Here is a 22,178-nt window from a genome sequence, read left to right on the forward strand (position 1 = left end):
CGTAGTTGAGCTTTACATACCAAAACGAATTCTAGCCCCTAAGTATGTTTATTCTTTTACAAATATTAAGTGATAAATCCTTTAAAAAAGAATAAGTGATAAATTAATAGAGGCAGGTAAGTTGCCATGCATATAAATATGAAAATCGAAGGGGCAAATGGTTGGTCTATGGTTAGATTCTCAATTCCATTACACATAGCAAACCAAGGATCTAATTATATGCAAGTTATAAGTTGATATATGTTCTCTATTTTTTTTTTCCTTTCATTTACGGTGCTTAACCCTTATCTCTATTACATTAGGACGTCTTTCTTGACCCCTCCTAATGAGGGAAGGTTGCCCTTCCTTTTGCTCTTTTGGGTTTTGAGTGCAACTAGTGGAGACTCGAAAAGTAACTTTATAGTTGCTATAGTTTCAGATTTTATGTTTTTATTTGTTCTGTATTTATGTGACTTTGAATGCAAGTGGTCTCAAAACCTTTGTATGGTGTTTTGTTATATTTGTATGGATATATATTTTTTTATAGGTGTGGCATATTCTTATGTGAATGTGGGGAAGGAAGATTTTGTTCCTTCTCTACTTTTAGTATCAATGAAATATATGATTCACTATTGGCTTCCATGGCAATAGGCCTGAGCTGTTTTCGGTGTGAACCGAAAAATCCAATTGAACCTAGCTATTTTAGTTCCATCGATTCTGTTTTTTAGTTATATTAGTGCGGTTCAGTTTGAAACTTTAATATATTTAGTTTTCGGTTCGGTTCGGTTCGATTTTTTATCAGTTAAAACTGATAAAACAGATTAAACCAAATAATAAAATGGCCCAAGTAATTTTTCAGCCCAATATGCATAAGTCTCAAAACCCTTATCAAGTCAAATTATTCATTCAAGCCCAGCTCAAAGAATATAAATTAACCTAAAATATTTTCGGTTTAATGCAACAGAACCATTATTTTTCAGTTCGGTTCGATTATTCTTAAATAATTAATTTGATTCAATTTACCTTTTTAAGTTCTTTAGTTTTTCAATTTTTGAAATTTGGTTCGGTTTGGAACCGAACCGACCGAATGCTTCCCCCTACATGGCAATGCTTCTCTAATCTTATGGGATATAGCTGCCTTTCTGAAGCTTTGGTTTTTTGTTTCTAGGATACTTCTTCTTTAGACTTCTCAGTTGTGTATAGTCTCTCGGTGATGCTTTAATCGGCCAATTTTCTCCTATTGATGTTAGCCTTGCCAAAGTTTCCTCTGAAGTGATTCTTAGTGGCACAACGAGTCTCCTTCACCAAATTATGGGTTTCAAGTTACACCCTGTTTTAACTAGGGTTTCCTTACCCTTTGTTTGGGAAAGAGTTTTTTAAAGCAATTAAAAGTTTTTTAAAGTTTAAAAACTTTAAACTTTTGTTTGGGAGGATAGAAGGTTTTTTAAAGTATGATTTTTAGAAACTCTAAAATTCTTCATTTTCCAATCTATCAAATTGATGGGTTAACGAGATTTTTTCTTTAAAATTTTCAAATACTTTAAAAAACATTCATTTTATCATAAACACTAAAAAATTATAAATATCTGAAAACCATAAAAAATTTTACTTTGAAAAACTTTACTTTATAAAACTTTACTATGCGCTACTTCCTCCAAAACGGAGGGTTAGTTGTGGGCTTGTATTTCTTTGAATAGAATTAAATCTTATAGTTTTAGGTTTCATCCTATTTCAATTAGGTTTCCTTAGTTGTGGGCCTGGTTTTCTTTGAATAGAACTGAATCTGATAGTTTAATTATTGTTTATATAGTCATTAGCCTTCTAATGTATTTGGGCCTTAGGCCTATGCTTATTAATGAAATCATCCTTTATCTTTTGATTTAAGGAAAGGAAAAAAAAAAAAAAAAAGCTTGCCATATAATTGGGATATTCTAATGGCCGTAGCCCAAAAGACAAAACAAAAAGAAATTAAAGAAAATAAAGTTCTTGCTGTGTCGATTTCTTTACATAGTGATTGTTAAAAACGCTTGTTGAACATTGGGCTATGGTTACAGTTCTCGTCTTGAAAACAACTTGTGAATGTTTTAGCTAAGTCCCAGCCACAGATTGGTTTCAATTCCAATCGAAATTTATGGTTTTGATTTGTGATAAAACTTCTAGGTCTAATTTAAAGATAATTTCAACGGTTTTTTTTTAAGTGCCAAATCAGACTAATGGTTGGAAAGGGAGAAAGATGCCCGCCCTGGAAAGTTGACTTGTTCAACTAGTTTTTTTTTTTTTTAAATGTGTATTCTATTTTTGTTGTGTGTACCTATAATTTAATATTTTATATAAATTTTTTTATTAATTTTCATATAATATAATATTATTATAATATATTAATTATTATTATTATTATTATTATAATATAATATATTTTTTATTTTTTATAACATGTATATTGTATGTGTATTTATAATTTTTAAATTAAATTAATAAAAATAAAAATATATCAATAAAAATAAAAAATTATAGAAGTAAAATTTATTATGAAAAAATTATTATTATAATATAATTTTATATTTAATCTTTTATAAATAATAAATTTAACTATTTATTATTTTCTTAGTTCTTATATTTTTGTGTTAAATATTTTTAATAATAAAGTTTTAAATTTATCAAGATTAATTAGCATAAAAAATTTTAATTTTTTAACTCTATTTAAGAATTTATATAAATGATAATTAAATAAATTCAAATTGGTATAATTTAATATAATGTTGATTTTTTTTTGTTTATAGTTGTTTTCGATTTATTTTTATTTTTATTAGCTAAAATTAATTGTGTGAATACCTATATCAATAAATATCAATATTATTTATTTTTATTTGATATATAATATTTTAAATAATTTCATATTTTCTTATGATATGGAGAAAAAATTTAAAACAAAATTGATAAATATATTAACATTAGTAAATTAATAACTATTTTTTTAAATAAAAAATAAAAAAATTCCACATTAATAGAATAAAAATTACTAACATTAGTATATTATTATTTTTAATTGGAATGATTAAAGTAAAAATGCATAAATAATTATTCAGTTTGCAATAAAATATTTTATCAAATTAATTTATAATGTATTTCTAAATTAAAATTTTTATAATTATTTTTCTGAAAGTAAAAGTCAAATTTCAATAAATGAAGTTTCTAAATATAAAAAAATAAAATTCTATTAAATAATATAATATTTATATTCATATAAAAATTGAATTATTTTTATATCAAATATGAATTTGTGTTTATATTTAAATATAAATTTATTAAATTAAAATAACAATTCTATATTCAAAATATGATTCTCATTTTTTTTACATGTATTGACTACTATTTATTAAGTTAAGATAAGATTATAGTATTAAAAAAATTATTATATATTTTTTATATATACATACATTAATATTTTTAAATTTTTAATAATGTACCATTTTAAAATAAAAAGAATTAATATTATAAATTTACTCATCCTATTAATTATATTAATTTTATAATTAAACTCAATGTTTTAAATAATATATATGTATCTATTTAAATTTTTTTCTCATATATATATATATATATTAACTTATATATTAATCAATAAATAAGAATTTTAAAAATATATTTATAATTAAAAATATAAATTTATTTTATATAAAATAAATTTTAATCAACTTATTAAAAATTAAATTAAAAAAACTTTAAAAAATGAATTAAAGAATTCGTATATTTAATTGACAAAATTTTTTTTTATTGTTATTTTAAGTAAATTTAGATATTATTATATTAAAATATTTTTTCATAAATAATTATAATTAAAATGGAAATAAAAATTCATTAAAATTTATTAAAAAATGTATTCATATAAATAAAATATTTTATAATTTTTATAATTAATATAAATCATAAAAATGCTTTTAAAAATTTTTATTTTAAATTATATTATAATAAAACTTATTTAAGTAAAATAAAAACTTAATTAAATAAAATTTAGATACAAGTAGGATTAAAAATTTTAGATTTATATAGTCTCTAAAATTATATAGATAATAAATTTTAAGTCATAAAAATTTTAAATTTATATAAATAATAAAATTAAATTAAATAAAAAATATAATTATGAATACTATATATAATGAATGATAATTTTGATAAAGTTAATATTGACTCCTCTCTTCATATATATATATAATACAGACAGATAAAGCTGATTTCAGCCAGGTTTCAAGCCCAGTCCGATGCCGATTGTGACGGTCTAATTTTATCTTTATATTGGAAAGGCACTGGGCTAGTCATTGTGGGCCGATGATAGCATTTTTAGTGCTACGATTACCAGCAAAAACATCATCAAAGTTGGTCCGAGTCTGGACCCATCGCTAAGCCTTCTCGGAGAGAATGGCTCTTGTATCCATCATCCAAAGCAGGAAAATAGAAAGAACTCAGTTCCAGTATTACAAAATTAATCCTTGAAGAGGATGAAGCCTTTTTTTCTTTTTGTGTTTGCAGGTAAATATTTTAAACCTACCATTTTTTGTTTTTCATTTCCAAAGATACAACACAGAAACACCAGATGCTCCCATTAAATAGGATGTAAGACTTGGATCAGTCTACTAACAGATCAAGTAACAGAATGAAAATAAAAAGGCAGCACATACACCATCAAATGGGGAGGAAAAAGAATTGACAAAATAGAAAACTTTTAGCAGCATTTATAGGAAATCAGTTAGAGAATATGGCAAGACCTCTGTTTTCTCTTTTGCTTCTTGGTCTTTGGAGGCTGGAGAACTGCCTTGATAGCAACATCAAAGACAGTCTTCACATTCTGCATTTATTATTGATAAGTTTTTCAACCAGATGGCATATATTGAACCAACATCCTATGATAACAACTTATAAAAGAGAATATAAATTTATATCATGCAACTCTAGCATATGAGAAACACGTCCCAGCTAAAACTTATGACATTGCACAGCGCTCCCACATATCTAATAGGGAATTAAGATTGTGAATATTGTTAATAGATCACACTTCTGTAGTGTCGGATGTTGGCAAAGATGAGATGGATTGCATATAGAAACTCCAAGATCAGACCAGTTGGAAGAGACTGAACAAAAAAAAAAAAATGAAGGCAGCTAACTCTCTGAGCTTTAGGTTCTTTGGGATGGACTACCATATAACTGAAGGATATTTAAACAAGATATGTGGGGACCATGAACAGATCCCATTGTTGACAAAGTCCAAGCACATGGTATGTTTGACAACACTTTTAGAGAGAATAACTTCTAACTAAAGTTTCTCAATGGCTTCCTTTGGAATAAATCATTTGTAAGAAAAGAATTCAATTGAATTTTCATACAATCATATTTAATTTCTATTTATTTTAAAATCAAAATTTTTTCAAGTAAAAAAAACTGAATTTTTTTATTCTAAATATGAGAATTGATAAAAAAAAGAAATCAATTGAATTGATTTTTTTACAAAATTTTAGTTTCCAAGAATTAAGACTTTAGCTTAAGATTTCAAGGTTTTCACTTGAGTTCATACTTGAGAAGCATTTTCATTCTAGACATGATAGGTATTTTATTAGAAAAGTGTCCTCATATGATTTCCTAGAGCGGCCAAAGAATCTATGGAGGCATGACAGGAATAATACTAAGTTGCACTTCATTTCCTATTCCTTTACCAAGGACTTTACTAGAGACATGGAAGGCAAGTTACAATAAAGTTACTAATTTATCGAGAAAGGCCATTATATGGCTAGAGAGTTGCAAATGATCAGACCCTAAGCGTATCACTTGGTAAGAATATATACAGATGTGAAACAAACCTGCTGTGTCTTAGAGCTGCATTCTACATATGCCAATGCTCCTATTTGCTTCTTTAGTTCTATACCCTGGTAATAAAAGAATTCAATGTTTCAAGAGCCCATAAATAAAGCAAGCAATCATATACAGAATTAAGAATTTCTTATTAGTTATTTTTAAAAGACATGTAAATTCCAATTGGTTGTCTCGCTAAACAATTTATAGAATTACTACATGGCTGCCAAAAGGAAAACATTGACGGCATGAGAGCCTACCTGCTCTGTAGAAATGGTGCACGCCCCAGGATAATCTAAGTGAAATTGTCGATCTTCCCTCAGATCTGCCATTTAAAGAAATATATGTGCTCACTATAGTAAAAATGACAGCAATAATGACCAGGCCAAGCTCATCATTCTATAAGCAATTATGTTTATATCATAGTGAATGTGCATACACTTGAAAGCAATATATGCGTAGAAAAGCATCAAATAGCATGCATTATCCCCTTAACAGAAGATGCATATGCATCGTTGCCTGCACTATTGAATTACAATAAATAAAAGGATGTGAAGTGCAGGAAAAAAAAAAAAAAGAAAGGAAGAAAGTCAAAGAAGGCTGCAAGGGATATGAACAGATTCTTATCAAACCACCATGCATCTATCCTCATGAGCACATTCATATGAATGAAGTCGATCTGTAAGTATATACAATGGATTTGAATGACAGATGTGCATAAAAAGGAAAAATATTAAAAAAAACATTTTCTTTTTGCCTTTAGACCTCTTAAATGTCATTCTTCGCTTCCTGGTTCATCAAAAACAATAGATAAATAGACAAAAAAAACCCCCACAAATAATTCAATACTAAGTGAAGCGGGCTCCTGGCAATATCCATTCACAGAAGCAACAAATAATCCGGGGAAAGAATGCATCACCTAGTTTAGTCCCCACAAGAATAATGGGTACTGATGGGGCATAATGTCTGAGCTCTGGGACCCACTTCTCCAACAAAAAAGGGGACAAAAGGAAAAGAAGCACAACAAAGAGAAGAATCAGTATAGTATATACACATTGTTTAACACTGTTAATGAAAGAAGACCTGTAATAGGAATGTAACCAGGAAAAAATGGAAAGAGAAAAGAATAAGAAATTAAATATAAAAAGAAGCTTACTTTTTTTGATATATTCTCATAGCTAGGCCTACTTATGAGAGAAAAGGCAAGAATGAAAACATCAGCTCCTCTATAACTTAGAGGCCTTAGCCTGTTGTAATCCTCCTGACCTGCATCAATTATGCTAAAACTTAAGTGATGTCTAAGTGAATTACTTCAAAGAGACACTTTTGAGACATCACAAAATATTACTGAACTTTAAATTGAAAGGTCACCATTGATTGCAAGTGTTAGGGTCCTTTTATTGTAATTAGGCTTCAAGAGGAGAATAGATCCAACAGGGTATGTTTAATTGTCAGATAAAATAAGGCATCAAGGAAATCATCAAAACATATAAAACCATGTTAAAATGTTTTCATGATATATAAGTAAAATTAATCCTTAGTTACATGTGAATCATTAAGGATTTCAAGCCAGCGATTCTCTCTCTTTTGATCTGGAAAATGCATATGCACCACCATACGCTTCACTGCTTCAGAAACAACATTGACTCTTCCCATTTTAAAATTGGGGAAAATAAAGTGTAAAGGGTATGGTCAATTTACAGTTAATATTATAGTTAATTCTCTGTGAGAACTTCTCAAGTATCTAGGGTTCTAATGGTAATTGTGTCAAGGGATAGACATTTTTTGTTAAGAAAAAGAATAGACATTTTCGAAAAGCTAAAGCTATTTCACCATATTTTGCGCTAAACAGACAAACATTAGGAAACAAAGCAGTCAAAAAGTGAAACTTTTGCTCGCAATTCAACGAAAGAAACAAAACTCGTAATATACATTGTTAGATCACTTTGATTAATGAAGAAGATTTGTGTTGTATCCCAAATAATTTGATAACTATGGAAATTAACAATTCTATAGATAAATTGAAAGAACAAACAAACAATGAGAGAGAGAGAGAGAGAGAGAGAGAGAGAGAGAGAGAGAGAGTACCAGCAGTATCCCAGAGACCCAGATTCACGGTCTTCCCATCAACCACAACATTGGCACTGAAGTTATCGAAAACAGTGGGAACATAATCCTGGAAGGAGAATAAGAATATCCCACAAGTGAAAGACAGATTAGAAACGAAAATCCAGATAAAAGAAGAAAAAAGCAATCAAGAACAGGAAAAGGATAAACGAATAAGAAAGAGAAATCAGAGTTACGGTAGGGAAGGTGTTGCTAGTGTAGGAGATAAGAAGGCAAGTCTTTCCAACAGCTCCATCTCCAACCGTTACACATTTGATAAACTTGGTTGCTGTAGCTGTTGTAGCAGTCATTGCTAAGAGAAATTTTCTGGTTATAATTTTTTTTCCTTTACAAACAATACAAGGAAAGAGGTAAAGAGGAAGAAGGCCAAAGAAAAGCAGCAAAATTTTCTAAGAGCCTTTTGTTGGGGGAGAAAATGATTTTGGAATCACTTTAATTTGAGCTGTCAGAGAGGCAAAAAGAAGAGAAAAATAGAAAAAGTTTTCTTCAACGCGCTACAAGGATTGCGTGAGCGTGCAAAGGCGTTCATTTTAATTCAAAACTTTTATCAAAGTGGATGGTGTATAGCACGCCCTCCAAGGAGCACGTAGGTGGACGGCTCCGTTAACCCAATAACGGCGCCGGTCCAGGTGATATATCCCCTTTGCCAAAAGTGAATCACCTGAAACCGCTCTCAAGAAGCCAAAATTCACTTTTTCTTTCTTTCTTTATTTTGTCAAAATTCAGTTCCTTGATTAACTGAGAAATCGTTGATTTTCTTTGTATGACTAAAATTCTGATATCGATTAACATGCAAAGGAAAGGATAGTACCATAGTTTGGTGAGTGATAGTAACTTGGCATCAAATTGCATGTTATAGGATAATTTGTAAACGGCTGCTTTTCGACAAATGCTGAGAGTAAAACAGCAAGTTTTGTTCTGCACCAACTGAACGCATTAGATTGATAGCTTTTGAAGAAACATATAAAAATGCAAGTTAGCTTCAGGTAAGAGGAAGTTCTCATTCTCTGAATTCCCCTGCACACTCACTCTATAGCTAACTTATGGATAACATGTAAAATGAATGTGAACGGCTTGCCTTTGAACTCATTAATTTTGGCTCTTTATTGTTCAACTCATATACCTACAAAATTTTCCCAAGCGAGTGAAGTGAAGGCACCTCCTTATATGTATTTGATCATTGCCTCCACCTGCAACAGTAACTGCACATCTGCAAAAATTAAACCATGTCTCTAAATTACATCTGCAAAATTTGTTCTACTCACGCCTATGCAGTATTGGATTTGGAATTTAGTATTATAATTAGGAATTATAATTATTATTGAATTAGAAAATTTAGAGTTTTAATATTTAGGATTTTTTTTTACTTTTATTAATTTTTTTTTTGAAAAATATTAATTTTATTTGGTATTTTTAATTAGAATTTTTAAATCCTAATCTCTTAATATTCCATTATTATTAATTTAATTATTATTATTATTATAAAATTATTGATAATTTAATAAAGTATTTTTTTAAGAATTTGTTTCTTTAAATTTGTTTCCCTTAAAATGTGTCGTTTAGCGTCAAACGGCTAGTCGTTGTAAGTCATTCGAGCCTCTATTTATCAAACAATCCACCTTCACAGATGGCGTTGAAAGGGAGAGAGTTAGCGGTCGAGAAAAGACAGAAGTAGAGGAATGGGATCGAAAGCAGCTACACCGCCATACCCAAGTGCTGCGAGAATAGCAGATTCTATGTGCTACGCACAATACACTGCCTCTCTCAAATGTAAACTCAACCCTCAAAAAACTCTCTTCCTCTCCTTTTATCAGTTTTAATTTCCCCTTGGTTATTATTATTATTATTATTATTATTATTATTATTACTTTCAAATTCCCTGCTTTGCTTTATCTCTTTGTTTCAATTGTGCATATTAGATGTTTACCTTGATTTGATCCCTTTATCTCCCTCTATAAGATGGGCTATTAAAATTTTCTGACTTCCTCTGAAATGAGTTGGAGGGGAAGCCGTCAGTCTGCAAAATCAAGGGATCACCGACTGTGGATGGTTCATATGCGTATGTTTTATTGTTTTTGCATTCGTGTAGGAAAAAAACTGAAGAACAAAAATCGATGGTTAAGTTTCTAGTAAAAGCAACAAGTTAACTTGTACAATTGCTTGGAACCGTAGTTAAAAAAAAAAAAAAAAAAAGAAGAGCGATTGGGTTGTGATTTGATGACCCAGGATGGAAATGTGGGAATGTCTTATTTTTTTATTTAAAAAGTTTAGAATTTATGGAAGTATATGGAATGACACTAGAATTAGAAGCAAAGCCATTTTATTCAGGAACAAATAGGATGTGAAAAAGCATTTAATTCATAATTGGTATACTATGAGACTACATATTATGCCTTGTCAATTGGTCTGGTTGAAGTTTAAATGTTTAATTCTATTTTTCTTTTCTATCTGATAATGCAATATGATATCAGGGTTGCCCTCTTTAGAGGGTTTCATGTACTTTTACTTTCTCTTTTCTTTTATAAATTGGTAGGATCCAATTGTTCAGGAGTTGATCTTTTGGTATTTTGTAATTTACCTTGTGACGTAGCATTCTACGTTTTTTCTACCAAAGGCAATTTGTCTTCTAAATATGTTACTGGGAGATCATTTTGGCTGAAAATTCAGTAAAACATGAATGCTTTATAAAATGATTCCTAATTTTGTTAGCCTTCTATCATTTAAGCCTTAGTAACTTCAGTAAGTTTTTCCCCCCTGAATTGTTATCGAGCTTCGTATTGCTTAGAAGGATGAATTATGTTTCACTGAGTGCTAACTGAATTCTGTTCTCTCAAATCAATTCCATCCCTTATAGTTCTAGTGGATGCCCGCCTGTGATTTACTTGTGAAATTTAAGTCTTGTATTGAGGACTGCTGTGAATTATATAAAAAAAAAAATCTCAGAAAACATTGGCTAGGACCATCCTATTGTGTTTCCTTCTCACAAACACTCAATGAGGTCCCCAATTCATGTCCTAGGGAAGGACTATTATAAGACTGTCCTTTCTAATAATTTTGTTCACAAACACTCAATGAAGTCCACAATTCATGTCCTAGGGAAGGACTATAAGACTGTCCTATCTAATAATTTTGTATAAAATTAATCAAGAACTTTGTTTGTTTTGCTTCCATGTGTTTGTGTTAGACTTGCAAAGAAAATAAAAACTTTTCTTTTTTGTAAATACTTGTAATTTATTTTGTCAAGCTTAGTTAGCTTTACTGTGATACTGAGACAAGTTGGTTTTGCTGAGCTGGAATGAGCTGCAGAGAGAGAGAGGGAGATGGCTATTTATCAGCTGTATATAAACATTATTTTAGCTTCTGTTTAAGAAAATGAAGATTATCTTCTTCAAGCTTTTGTTCTCTGCTTTATAGTTTTCTGTTCATTTCATTTTTTGTAGTTAATTTATTGTTCATATTGACTGATAAAGTTATGTGAAGGCTTAGCTAATTTTAGTGAGGATTTTTGCCACTTTTAGGAATTCCAACATCTATTCCCAAGTATTTCTACACTATTTCTCTGAAATTTTCTGGCCATATTTTTTGAAATTCTGCAAAATTTGCAGGCCTGGAAGAGTTCAGTTCAGACAAGAGTAAATGTCAAGAGCATTTTGATGTTTACAAAGAATGCAAGAAAAAGGAGGTATTTTTTTGTTTTTAAATATTTGCAGGCCTTACACTATTGTATATTGTTTTCACGTGTTTAAGGAAAGTGAAGTTTTAAAACTTTCACAAAATTTATACACAAAATAGTGGTAGGATTTTCTTACGTGGTTGTATCACATTTCTTGATTGCTGTACTGTATTCTTGTTTTTGTCATAACAGAGGGAAGCTCGGTTGGAACGCAACAGGAGTAGGTCCTTCTTCTCATGAGAAAAGTTTTAGACGTCTCCTTGCATTATATCTTGTAAGCAATCATCCATGATCTCATAGGGAATGCTAATCTTATTTTCGTTTCTGGATCCATTGGATTCCAACACAAGTTGTAGAACTTAAGTTATATGTTATGACATAAGAAGTTGTTAGATAATGTACTCTTTTTTGAACTAAAAATTATAATAATAACATACTCTACATTCACGAAATGTTATACATGTGGAGGTGGGGCGTGAGGCGAAATATCATCCATTAGAATTATATAAAATGCACCAGGTAATGCCCAGGAAAGATGGTGGAGTCACAATGGTCTCACTTAAGTACCACCTCCTTAGACAGCATTTCCTAGACATGAACTTCATACAATCCTAATATAATCAAACCACTGGTAAGTACCGTCTTCCCATAATACTACCACGGTACTAAGGATTTATGCCACAAAGGCATAGATAGACAGGAGTCGACACCCGGGTAATAACCGGGACATATTCAGTGTTTCTTCCGAGGGTCATGGATGGCAACTTACTCCTTGCAGAGTTTCCACAACCGTCGTTACCATAGCCCAATGTCTAGGTTCGGGATAGTGGGTACGTAAGGGGAAGGTGTTAGGCACCCCTTACGCCTGGTCTAACCTCGTTAATTCGAGTGCCAGTCCTCTACTAATGTTTCTAGAAGTCTTGTTTATTATTCCTTTATTAAACTTTATCCTAAAAATGCAATTCTAATCCTACACACGCAAGTAATTCACAAAAGGATTGTTGTTTACACACAATTTTCATGCACAAGTAATTCCTATCTATGGGGTTGCTAATTATTTAAATGATATTTACCAGATGACTAAAATTAATTTATTATTGAGAATTTAATTCACAAACAAATTCAATTTCAAATAACCCTACGTTTCTATTTAACATAATTAATTAATTTTCACCAAGTTACCCTAAGGATAATTAAACTAAGTTAATTATGTACATGTGTAATTTATTCTAATATCACATAAGGCCCAAACAATCACAACCTAATAAAGATTTCTAACATGCAAATTTATTTTACAATTACCAAGTATTAAATTAAATTTATTTACATGCCAATGTTAGTTTAATTTACAAACAAGATTAATTTTAATTTACAAAATATTTATTTAAATTAATTACATGCAAAAGTCAGTTAAATTAAAAATAAAATTAATTTTAATTTACCAAATAAAAGTTCTATTATTACTACAATTTCATGCCAATGGTTATTCGAGAAGTTTAGAGCTACTTACCTGTTGGTAAATGCAGTTGCCATTGGGGCAAGCTACCCTTAAAAAATGGTCTTCTCTTCTAGTATGGCAATGATATCCCTGGCTTACTCCCGTTTAGCTCCATATAAGCTCCATGCAAATGCCCTCTTTGGTACTTACCTTAGGGCTACTTACCAATTTTGTTTGTAATAAAAAATAAAGGAACTAAAGAAAATAAAAGAAATAAAGAAAATATTAATAACAATTTACATTGGATTCTAACTCTAGTCTCCTAAAGGGTTAAGATTCCTAATTAGTTACAACTACCTAATGGTCTAAGTCTTCTAACATGATCCAAACACTTTATAACACTTCTTGAATTAAAAGAATACAGAAAATAGATCAAATATCAATTAAAACCTAAGAAAATACAAGAACATGCATAAATATACAATTTTCAAATTCTGACAGATTAACAGTAGCAAGAAATTCGATTTTTTAAAAATAGTTAAACATGCCTAAAAATCATAAAAAAATTACAGAAGATAGCCTACATATCATACAATAACATAAAATTTATAAATCAAACAAAACCCTAGCCGAATGATCTACATAAATCGTAACTCTTCTAAGTGACAGAATCGTACTACTTTTTTGTAAAATTCATAACTCATTAACCACAAAAGATATGAATGCAAAACCAATTGGAAAAGATTCATAAGATTCTGAAGTTAATTTTAGACACTAGATTTGCACAAAAATATTAAGGAACAAGGGAGATATGGGCTCCACAAGTCGGATATCCTGCAAATCAGATTTTACAGAAACCCTAAATTCAAACAGCCATAACTTACAAAATATTAAAGGTTTTTTAGTGATTCTTGAGCCTAAAATTAATTGAATTTCGTGTAGAATATAAATATAATTTTTTTAAATTTTTTACAGATTCAGAAAATAACGAAAAATAATAAAAATATGAGAGAGAAACTAAACATGTGCAGAGTTGTGTATCCCCTCAAATTAAACATGATTACATGATCAATATGAACGTATAAAATAAATTGAAGACAAAGAGCATAGAATTAAAATATTGTGTGGCATAGATCTTGAATCTTGAAAAGAAAACAACAAAAACTGACCTTCCAGAAATCTTGTATGAAAATCTTCTTGAAGAAAAGAAAAAATAAGGAAAAACTCAAAGAGTCTTGAATATCTCCAAATTTCCTGTAGCTCTGAATTTTCTCTTCCTCTTTCCTTTCATCCTCCTCTCTTCTCTTCTCTAGTAGGGTATTTATAGGGTTTTGGGAGAGAGGTGTGATAGGGTTTGGAGTCTTAAGATGATAAAGTTTAGATGATTTAAACAACTACAATTGCAGAGTTCGAATAAGACTGGGATATGGGTGAGGTGTTTCAACCAATAGGAAGACAGGAAAAAATGGAAGGCACCAATAGGGAATGAGGAAGAGGTGTGATAGGATTTGGAGTCTTAGGGTGATAAAGTTTAGATGACTTAAACAACTGCGATTGCAGAATTCGAATAAGACTGGGATATGGGTGAGGTGTTTCAACCAATAGGAAGGCAGGAAAAAATGGAAGGCACCAATAGGGAGTGAGGAAGAGAGTGGGGTCAAGGAGGAGAGAGATATTTTGTTATTTTAATTTTTAGAAAATAATTAAATGGGTCCCATTTAAAATTCCTAACTAGGCTTTCTTAGGCCCATAGAGCCCAATTAAACTTAATTAGATCCATTTAAGAACTACCCATATTAAATTTAAACAAAATAAAATTTTATTTAAATTTAATTAAATTAATTTCCCCAAAATTTTATTATTATTTTTATTTTTTTCAAGATCATGCCACGGAATTAATAATTCAGCTCCATGCCTCCAATTACATCTTACAGTCATATATAATTTTTCATCATCGGGTTTCCCACGGCCTCAATGCACATACTCATCACAAAATAAGGGTCTACAGCTTTGCCCCACTTTGGCGAAAGTTGAAATCAATGCGAAAGCATTGCTCAAGTTTCACAAAGTGAAACTCAAATTTCTAATAACTATGAAACATTGGCTATGAGGATCAAGTATATCTGGCTCGGTCGACATACTCTATGTTATGAGACTAGTTAAGGTCTCATAATAGTAATAACTAGGTCATGTGAAAAATGAGTGTATCTTGCTTTGTCGATACACTCTGCGTTATGAGACTAGATACGGTCTCATAATGTTGATAATCGTGTCATGTGAAAATTGAGTGCATCTTGCTCTGTCGATACACTCGTGTTATGAGACTAGCTACGGTCTCATACAGTTGATAACTTTGTAATGTGAAAATCGAATGCATCTTACTCTGCCGATACACTCTGCATCATGAGACTAGCTACGGTCTCATGATAATGGAAACTCGTGTTTTGAAATGTTGTGGATTCGTATTTAGACCGCATCCTAAACTACCACGATCTCCCTCGCTATCCTGAGGAAGAATCAGACCCACTCGTAGTTCGACACTTGAAACTATGGTGATGCATGTTCTTCTACAGGTGACATGTTGATGCATGTTCTTTTACGCCTTACACAACTATGCCATGTGCCCTAAACAACATCTAAGGACTTACAACAAACATCTGTCATGAAATGTTGTGGGTTCGTATTTAGGACCACGATCCTAAACTACCTACGTATATCCCTCACTATCCTGAGGAAGAATCAGATTTACTCGTAGTTCGACATTTGAAACTGTGGTGATGCATGTTCTTCTACACCTTACACACCTACAGGTGACATGTTATGCATGTTCTTCTATGCCTTACACAACTATGTCATGTGCCCTAAACAATGTCTAAGGACTTACTAAAAAATATCTAATTCATGATTTGATAAAAAATTAGGATGATTGAGTCTCAAAACTCTCTATAATTATTGTGCTTCCTGTATGCTACTTCTTATCATGAGAATGCTGATTTTGCTAGAGATTCTAAAAAAAACTTAGTCCTCTAAGGGACCACTTTTTGCAAAAACTTTCTTATAACCTCAAAATTTTTGAGAAAAATTATTCACCAAAAAAGACTTCCTTAAGGTCACAATATAATTTCTCTCGATTTTTCTTTTTCTTCTCTCCACCCATGATTTACGCTTGACTCATTTCTCTTCCATGAACTTCATTCTGAGAAATGAGTCAAGATGCCCTTTTGGGTTTTCATCTCAGCGGGCTTGCTCTAACTTTTGCCTAAGCAGCCCTTTCAGGTTTTCCACTTAGCGAGCTTTCTTTTTTCTTTTCTTTTTCTTATTCTTTTTTTTTTTTAAATTAAACAATCACCAAAATATTCATATCAAGCACCTATTCTATCATGCTCACAAGACAATAGGTTAAATCAAAACAATGCAGTTCAATTACTTAATCTTTTGATATATCCCTCAAGACACAAAACATTCACAATCATAATTCAATAAAACCTATTCCTGGTTAATGCAATAAAAACTTCTTTATTTATTCAGGTACACCATTACTCCCTCTTACATTTAGTTTTGCTAAATTTCTAACCTTCCAAAGTTAGAAATAAGCTTTATAACCTGCCGAATGGCCTTTTCAGGTTTTCCATCCAGATCTTCTCTCATCTCTCCTTTTGCCTAGACTGCCTTTTGTAGGTTTTCAATCTAGCATTTTTTTCTTTTCTTTTCTTTTCTTTTCTTTTTTCTTTTTCTTTTTTTTTCTTTCGTTCTTTTTTCTTTGACCCTTACTTTTGCCTAGACCGCCTTTTGCAGGTTTTCAGCTTAGCGGGCCTGTCTCACACAAAGTACCATTTGAGCTTGTCTAAGTTGACTGGTTCTTGAAATTCATTTTCATCCAGGTCTAATATTCTTACAGCACCTTCTGGCAAGATCTTTTTGACTATGTATGGACCATCCCAGTTTGGCTTAAACTTTCCTTTTGGATCAAAAGGGATGGGCCGAGTTTGTTTCACAACCATGTCTCCCTCTTTGATCTTTCTTGGCTTCACCTTCTTATTAAAGGCTCTAGCTATCTTCCTCTGATAAGCCTGCATATGATACAAGGCTCACATCCTCTTTTCATCAATCAAAGCTAGTTCTTCATATCTCTTCTAGGCCCACTCATTTTCTAGGATCTTAGCTTCTAGCATCACTCTCAAGGATTTGACCTCTTGCTTAATGGATAACACTACTTTAGTCCCATCTACTAAAGAGAATGGGTTGCCCCCGTGGATGTCCTTGCAGTACTATGATAACCTTAAAGAACATAAGGGAGTTTTTCAGGCCAATCCTTATATGTTTCGAATATTTTTTTTCCAACTAGAACATTTCCATTCATATGGGAACTACACATTTCTTGCATGTATTTCTTTCATTATTTGCTCAGCCTATTTTTCTATCACACATAAGAGTTTGTAGAATTGCCCCCCAGCTAAAGTAAGTTGAGTGGCTAATTTATGAATTGTTGCTCTATCTCTTTTGTAGGCTTATTGTGAGTATTCTCTCACTTCCAGAGACCTCCTTATGTCTTCATATCATTTTCCTTCTCCCTCTAGGTCCACATGTGCTACTACTAATCCTTCATAGCATAAAATTTTACTCCTCATTAGGATAACTAACAAAGTCAACTTTTGATCACTCTTTTCCTATAGGGACACCAGCGTGGCTTAGGAATTGGCCATCTGATTTTAAGCTCGAGGCATGTGCTTCTTGGTACTTTGTTAACAAGGCTATAAATTTATTTCTTTCTTCTTGGGTTAAATCTTTAGCTAACTTAATGTCTTTAGGATTATTTGGTGTACCCAAATTAATAGAGATCGATTTTGATGCATTAACAAAAATAGACTCTAAATGATTATGAATGCCATGCATATGCCCATTAGAATAAACATCAAACAAGTAAGCAGAAGGACTGGGAATGTTATTGATCTTTGCCTCGAAATCTTTATCAAGTACATCAGAATTGGAAACATCAATATCACTACTGTGAGCATTACAAAAGATAGACTCAAACATAGGGGTGTAGCTTTAGGTGTTTGGTTTTTCATACAGTCCTTTGATCAATGGTGCTGATTTTTTGCTTTAGCTCTTTCACGTGTTGTAATCCCTAATCATATGTCAAGGTAATTGCCCTCGCTTTCAAGAACTTAGAAGGCTTTGGCTCTTCTTCCTCTTCTGTTAGCTCATAGCCTAAACCATGACTCGTGATCTGCCCCTTCATCTCAAGAAAAGTCACCAGACCATCTATACTTTCTCCTAGGCCCATGCAGGAAAAAAACTTCATCCCTTTCTTCACAATAGCCACTTTCAAATCCATCTAGTTTTCATAGATCCCAACAACTTGAAAATCAGACACTAGTGGAACTGAACCATCTAGTTATAATGCAACTATCTCCTCATCAGAATTAGTCGGACATCCAAAAAACCCTCATCATAGCTAGAATTATCACAAATCTCAATAACCATTATAGACTGAGGTCCATTGGGCTTTTGAATGGGTTGGATAGGTTCATTGGGCTTTTGGATGGGTTGGATAAAGTCAATAATTCTGTTAGGGTTATTTGGGGTGATGGAGATCATGTAGATACCTGATGTAGGTGAAAATTTTGGCTAGGCATGGGGCTTTTGGGTTGATTTTCTGGGTCAATTATCCTTTTGGCATCAATTAGGTCTTAGATATCATGCTTAAATTGAAAGCATCAATCGGTGTCATGACTGTGGGCTTAGTAGAATCGGCAACATTGGTTGATATCATAGCTAGGTGGGAGTGGATTTGGTAGTGGTCTGGGTGCTAAGAGCTACAGGAGGTCTTGAACTTTGAGAAGCTCCAAAACTTCAGATAAGGGTTGGCTGAATTGGAAAAAATCTCCTTGGGGTGAGAGACACAATTTGAACCTCAATAACTTTAATGCCACTTAATTGGCCTACCTTGGGGCCTCTTTCTAAAGTTGACCACAATTGTCTCTTCTAGCTTAAATATCTTGGCGTTCAATATTTCATCAAGCACGGCCATAGTTTCTTCCATCTTAAGTAGTGTAGGTGAAATCCTTACTAGTCTCTTCTCTTCCCTAACCCAAATGACCTGATTGGAAGTCTCTTTGATGTGTTTTGAGGCTATGTTTGCTAAAAAGATAGGATTTAAGGGTTAACCTAAGTATGCTATGTACATGAATGTAATGCATGAATGGACCATTTTTTTTTTCTTTACTTTTACAAAACCAAAACCGAACCATACCAATAGAACCAAAATTGAACCCAAAACCAGACCATATAAACTGAACTAAAATCAGACCAAAGACTGAATTAAACTAAAAAAAAAAATCTCCGTAATCAATCTTCGCCCCCTTATACCTTCAACTCTCACGTGCAGGGTAAGAAAAAAAATCTATCCTAGGCTATGGTACACTAGACACACCAACAGGGGGTGGTCCAGGACGACCTTTCCTCTATAAACAAATGATTTGTATCCTTAAAGTTTAACCATAAGTAAGCATCCTCTTGCTTAACATGGGTTTTAAAATGGACTTGGGCCTATACACACATTGGGTTTATGCATAGGCCTAGGTTCATCTCAACTACCACTAAAACTTATGGTTTGAATAGTAAGGATACGAATCCAGCACAACAAAAATCTACGGGGTACCTAGGGTTGAAATCTATGGCTCATGGGCTTTATTAGGTAGGAAAAGGGTCACCCATGCGAGAGCTTGTCCATTAAGCACAACGGCCGGAGCTATGGCTCTTTTATATACTCGAAGGTACAGGCATGGGGTGCTAGCATTCACCAATTCGTCATAGCTCGAGTAGAGCTATGGTTTCCTTGGCTAGTACTAACGGGGCTAAAAAGGGTAAGAGTGATCCGTGTGATAGTGTAGTGCAATGCAAAAAGTTTAACAGAGGAATAATATTAGACTAATAGAAACATGTTGGAGTAACTATCCATTTAATCCCCAGTGGAGTCGCCAAACTGTGGAGGTGGGGCGTGAGGCGAAATATCATCCATTAGAATTATATAAAATGCACCAGGTAATGCCCAGGAAAGATGGTGGAGTCACAATGGTCTCACTTAAGTACCACCTCCTTAGACAGCATTTCCTAAACATGCACTTCATACAATCCTAATAGAATCAAACCACTGGTAAGTACCGTCTTCCCATAACACTACCACGGTACTAAGGATTTATGCCACAAAGGCATAGATAGACAGGAGTCGCCACCCGGGTAATAACCGGGACATATTCAGTGTTTCTTCCGAGGGTCATGGATGGCAACTTACTCCTTGCAGAGTTTCCACAACCGTCGTTACCATAGCCCAATGTCTAGGTTCGGGATAGTGGGTACGTAAGGGGAAGGTGTTAGGCACCCCTTACGCCTGGTCTAACCTCGTTAATTCGAGTGCCAGTCCTCTACTAATGTTTCTAGAAGTCTTGTTTATTATTCCTTTATTAAACTTTATCCTAAAAATGCAATTATAATCCTACACACGCAAGTAATTCACAAAAGGATTGTTGTTTACACACAATTTTCATGCACAAGTAATTCCTATCTATGGGGTTGCTAATTATTTAAATGATATTTACCAGATGACTAAAATTAATTTATTATTGAGAATTTAATTCACAAACAAATTCAATTTCAAATAACCCTACGTTTTTATTTAACATAATTAATTAATTTTCACCAAGTTACCCTAAGGATAATTAAACTAAGTTAATTATGTACATGTGTAATTTATTCTAATATCACATAAGGCCCAAACAATCACAACCTAATAAAGATTTCTAACATGCAAATTTATTTTACAATTACCAAGTATTAAATTAAATTTATTTACATGCCAATGTTAGTTTAATTTACAAACAAGATTAATTTTAATTTACAAAATATTTATTTAAATTAATTACATGCAAAAGTCAGTTAAATTAAAAATAAAGTTAATTTTAATTTACCAAATAAAAGCTCTATTATTACTACAATTTCATGCCAATGGTTATTCGAGAAGTTTAGAGCTACTTACCTGTTGGTAAATGCAGTTGCCATTGGGGCAAGCTACCCTTAAAAAATGGTCTTCTCTTCTAGTATGGCAATGATATCCCTGGCTTACTCCTGTTTAGCTCCATATAAGCTCCACGCAAATGCCCTCTTTGGTACTTACCTTAGGGCTACTTACCAATTTTGTTTGTAATAAAAAATAAAGGAACTAAAGAAAATAAAAGAAATAAAAAAAATATTAATAATAATTTACATTGGATTCTAACTCTAGTCTCCTAAAGGGTTAAGATTCCTAATTAGTTACAACTACCTAATGGTCTAAGTCTTCTAACATGATCCAAACACTTTATAACACTTATTGAATTAAAAGAATACAGAAAATAGATCAAATATCAATTAAAACCTAAGAAAATACAAGAACATGCATAAATATACAATTTTCAAATTCTGACAGATTAACAGTAGCAAGAAATTCGATTTTTTAAAAATAGTTAAACATGCCTAAAAATCATAAAAAAATTACAGAAGATAGCCTACATATCATACAATAACATAAAATTTATAAATCAAACAAAACCCTAGCCGAATGATCTACATAAATCGTAACTCTTCTAAGTAACAGAATCGTACTACTTTTTTGTAAAATTCATAACTCATTAACCACAAAAGATATGAATGCAAAACCAATTGAAAAAGATTCATAAGATTCTGAAGTTAATTTTAGACACTAGATTTGCACAAAAATATTAAGGAACAAGGGAGATATGGGCTCCACAAGTCGGATATCCTGCAAATCAGATTTTACAGAACCCTAACTTCAAACAGCCATAACTTACAAAATATTAAAGCTTTTTTAGTGATTCTTGAGCCTAAAATTAATGGAATTTCGTGTAGAATATGAATATAATTTTTACAAATTTTTTACAGATTCAGAAAATAAAGAAAAATAATAAAAATACGAGAGACAGAAACTAAACATGTGCAGAGTTGTGTATCCCCTCAAATTAAACATGATTACATGATCAATATGAACGTATAAAATAAATTGAAGACAAAGAGCATAGAATTAAAATATTGTGTGGCATAGATCTTGAATCTTGAAAAGAA

The 22,178-nt window shown here is 31.8% G+C and overlaps 2 protein-coding genes across 3 annotated transcripts; one reads left to right on the top strand and one right to left on the bottom strand.

The window, feature by feature from the left end:
• Positions 1–4,511: 4,511 nt before the first annotated feature.
• Positions 4,512–8,444, bottom strand: LOC110635795 (rac-like GTP-binding protein 5). 2 transcript variants are annotated; one of them, XM_021785257.2, is made up of 7 exons: positions 8,124–8,444; positions 7,909–7,996; positions 6,977–7,086; positions 6,740–6,803; positions 6,081–6,173; positions 5,829–5,894; positions 4,512–4,822 (listed from the first exon to the last, which is right to left on the bottom strand). In XM_021785257.2, the coding sequence occupies exons 1-6, from the start codon at positions 8,235–8,237 to the stop codon at positions 5,839–5,841; spliced, it is 525 nt and encodes a 174-aa protein (XP_021640949.1). In that variant the 5' UTR covers positions 8,238–8,444; the 3' UTR covers positions 4,512–4,822; positions 5,829–5,838. The 2 variants fall into 2 exon arrangements, with proteins under 2 accessions (XP_021640949.1, XP_021640948.1); XM_021785256.2 differs by having other exon boundaries at positions 6,081–6,145; positions 8,124–8,440.
• A 1,115-nt stretch (positions 8,445–9,559) lies between these two features.
• LOC110635831 (cytochrome c oxidase-assembly factor COX23, mitochondrial) lies at positions 9,560–12,072 on the top strand. The gene is made up of 3 exons (XM_021785314.2): positions 9,560–9,717; positions 11,553–11,629; positions 11,813–12,072. The coding sequence occupies exons 1-3, from the start codon at positions 9,627–9,629 to the stop codon at positions 11,858–11,860; spliced, it is 216 nt and encodes a 71-aa protein (XP_021641006.1). The 5' UTR covers positions 9,560–9,626; the 3' UTR covers positions 11,861–12,072.
• The last annotated feature ends 10,106 nt before the right edge of the window (positions 12,073–22,178 follow it).

The sequence above is a fragment of the Hevea brasiliensis genome, chromosome 2 (genome assembly GCF_030052815.1).
Source record: "Hevea brasiliensis isolate MT/VB/25A 57/8 chromosome 2, ASM3005281v1, whole genome shotgun sequence".
NCBI classification, from domain to species: domain Eukaryota; kingdom Viridiplantae; phylum Streptophyta; class Magnoliopsida; order Malpighiales; family Euphorbiaceae; genus Hevea; species Hevea brasiliensis.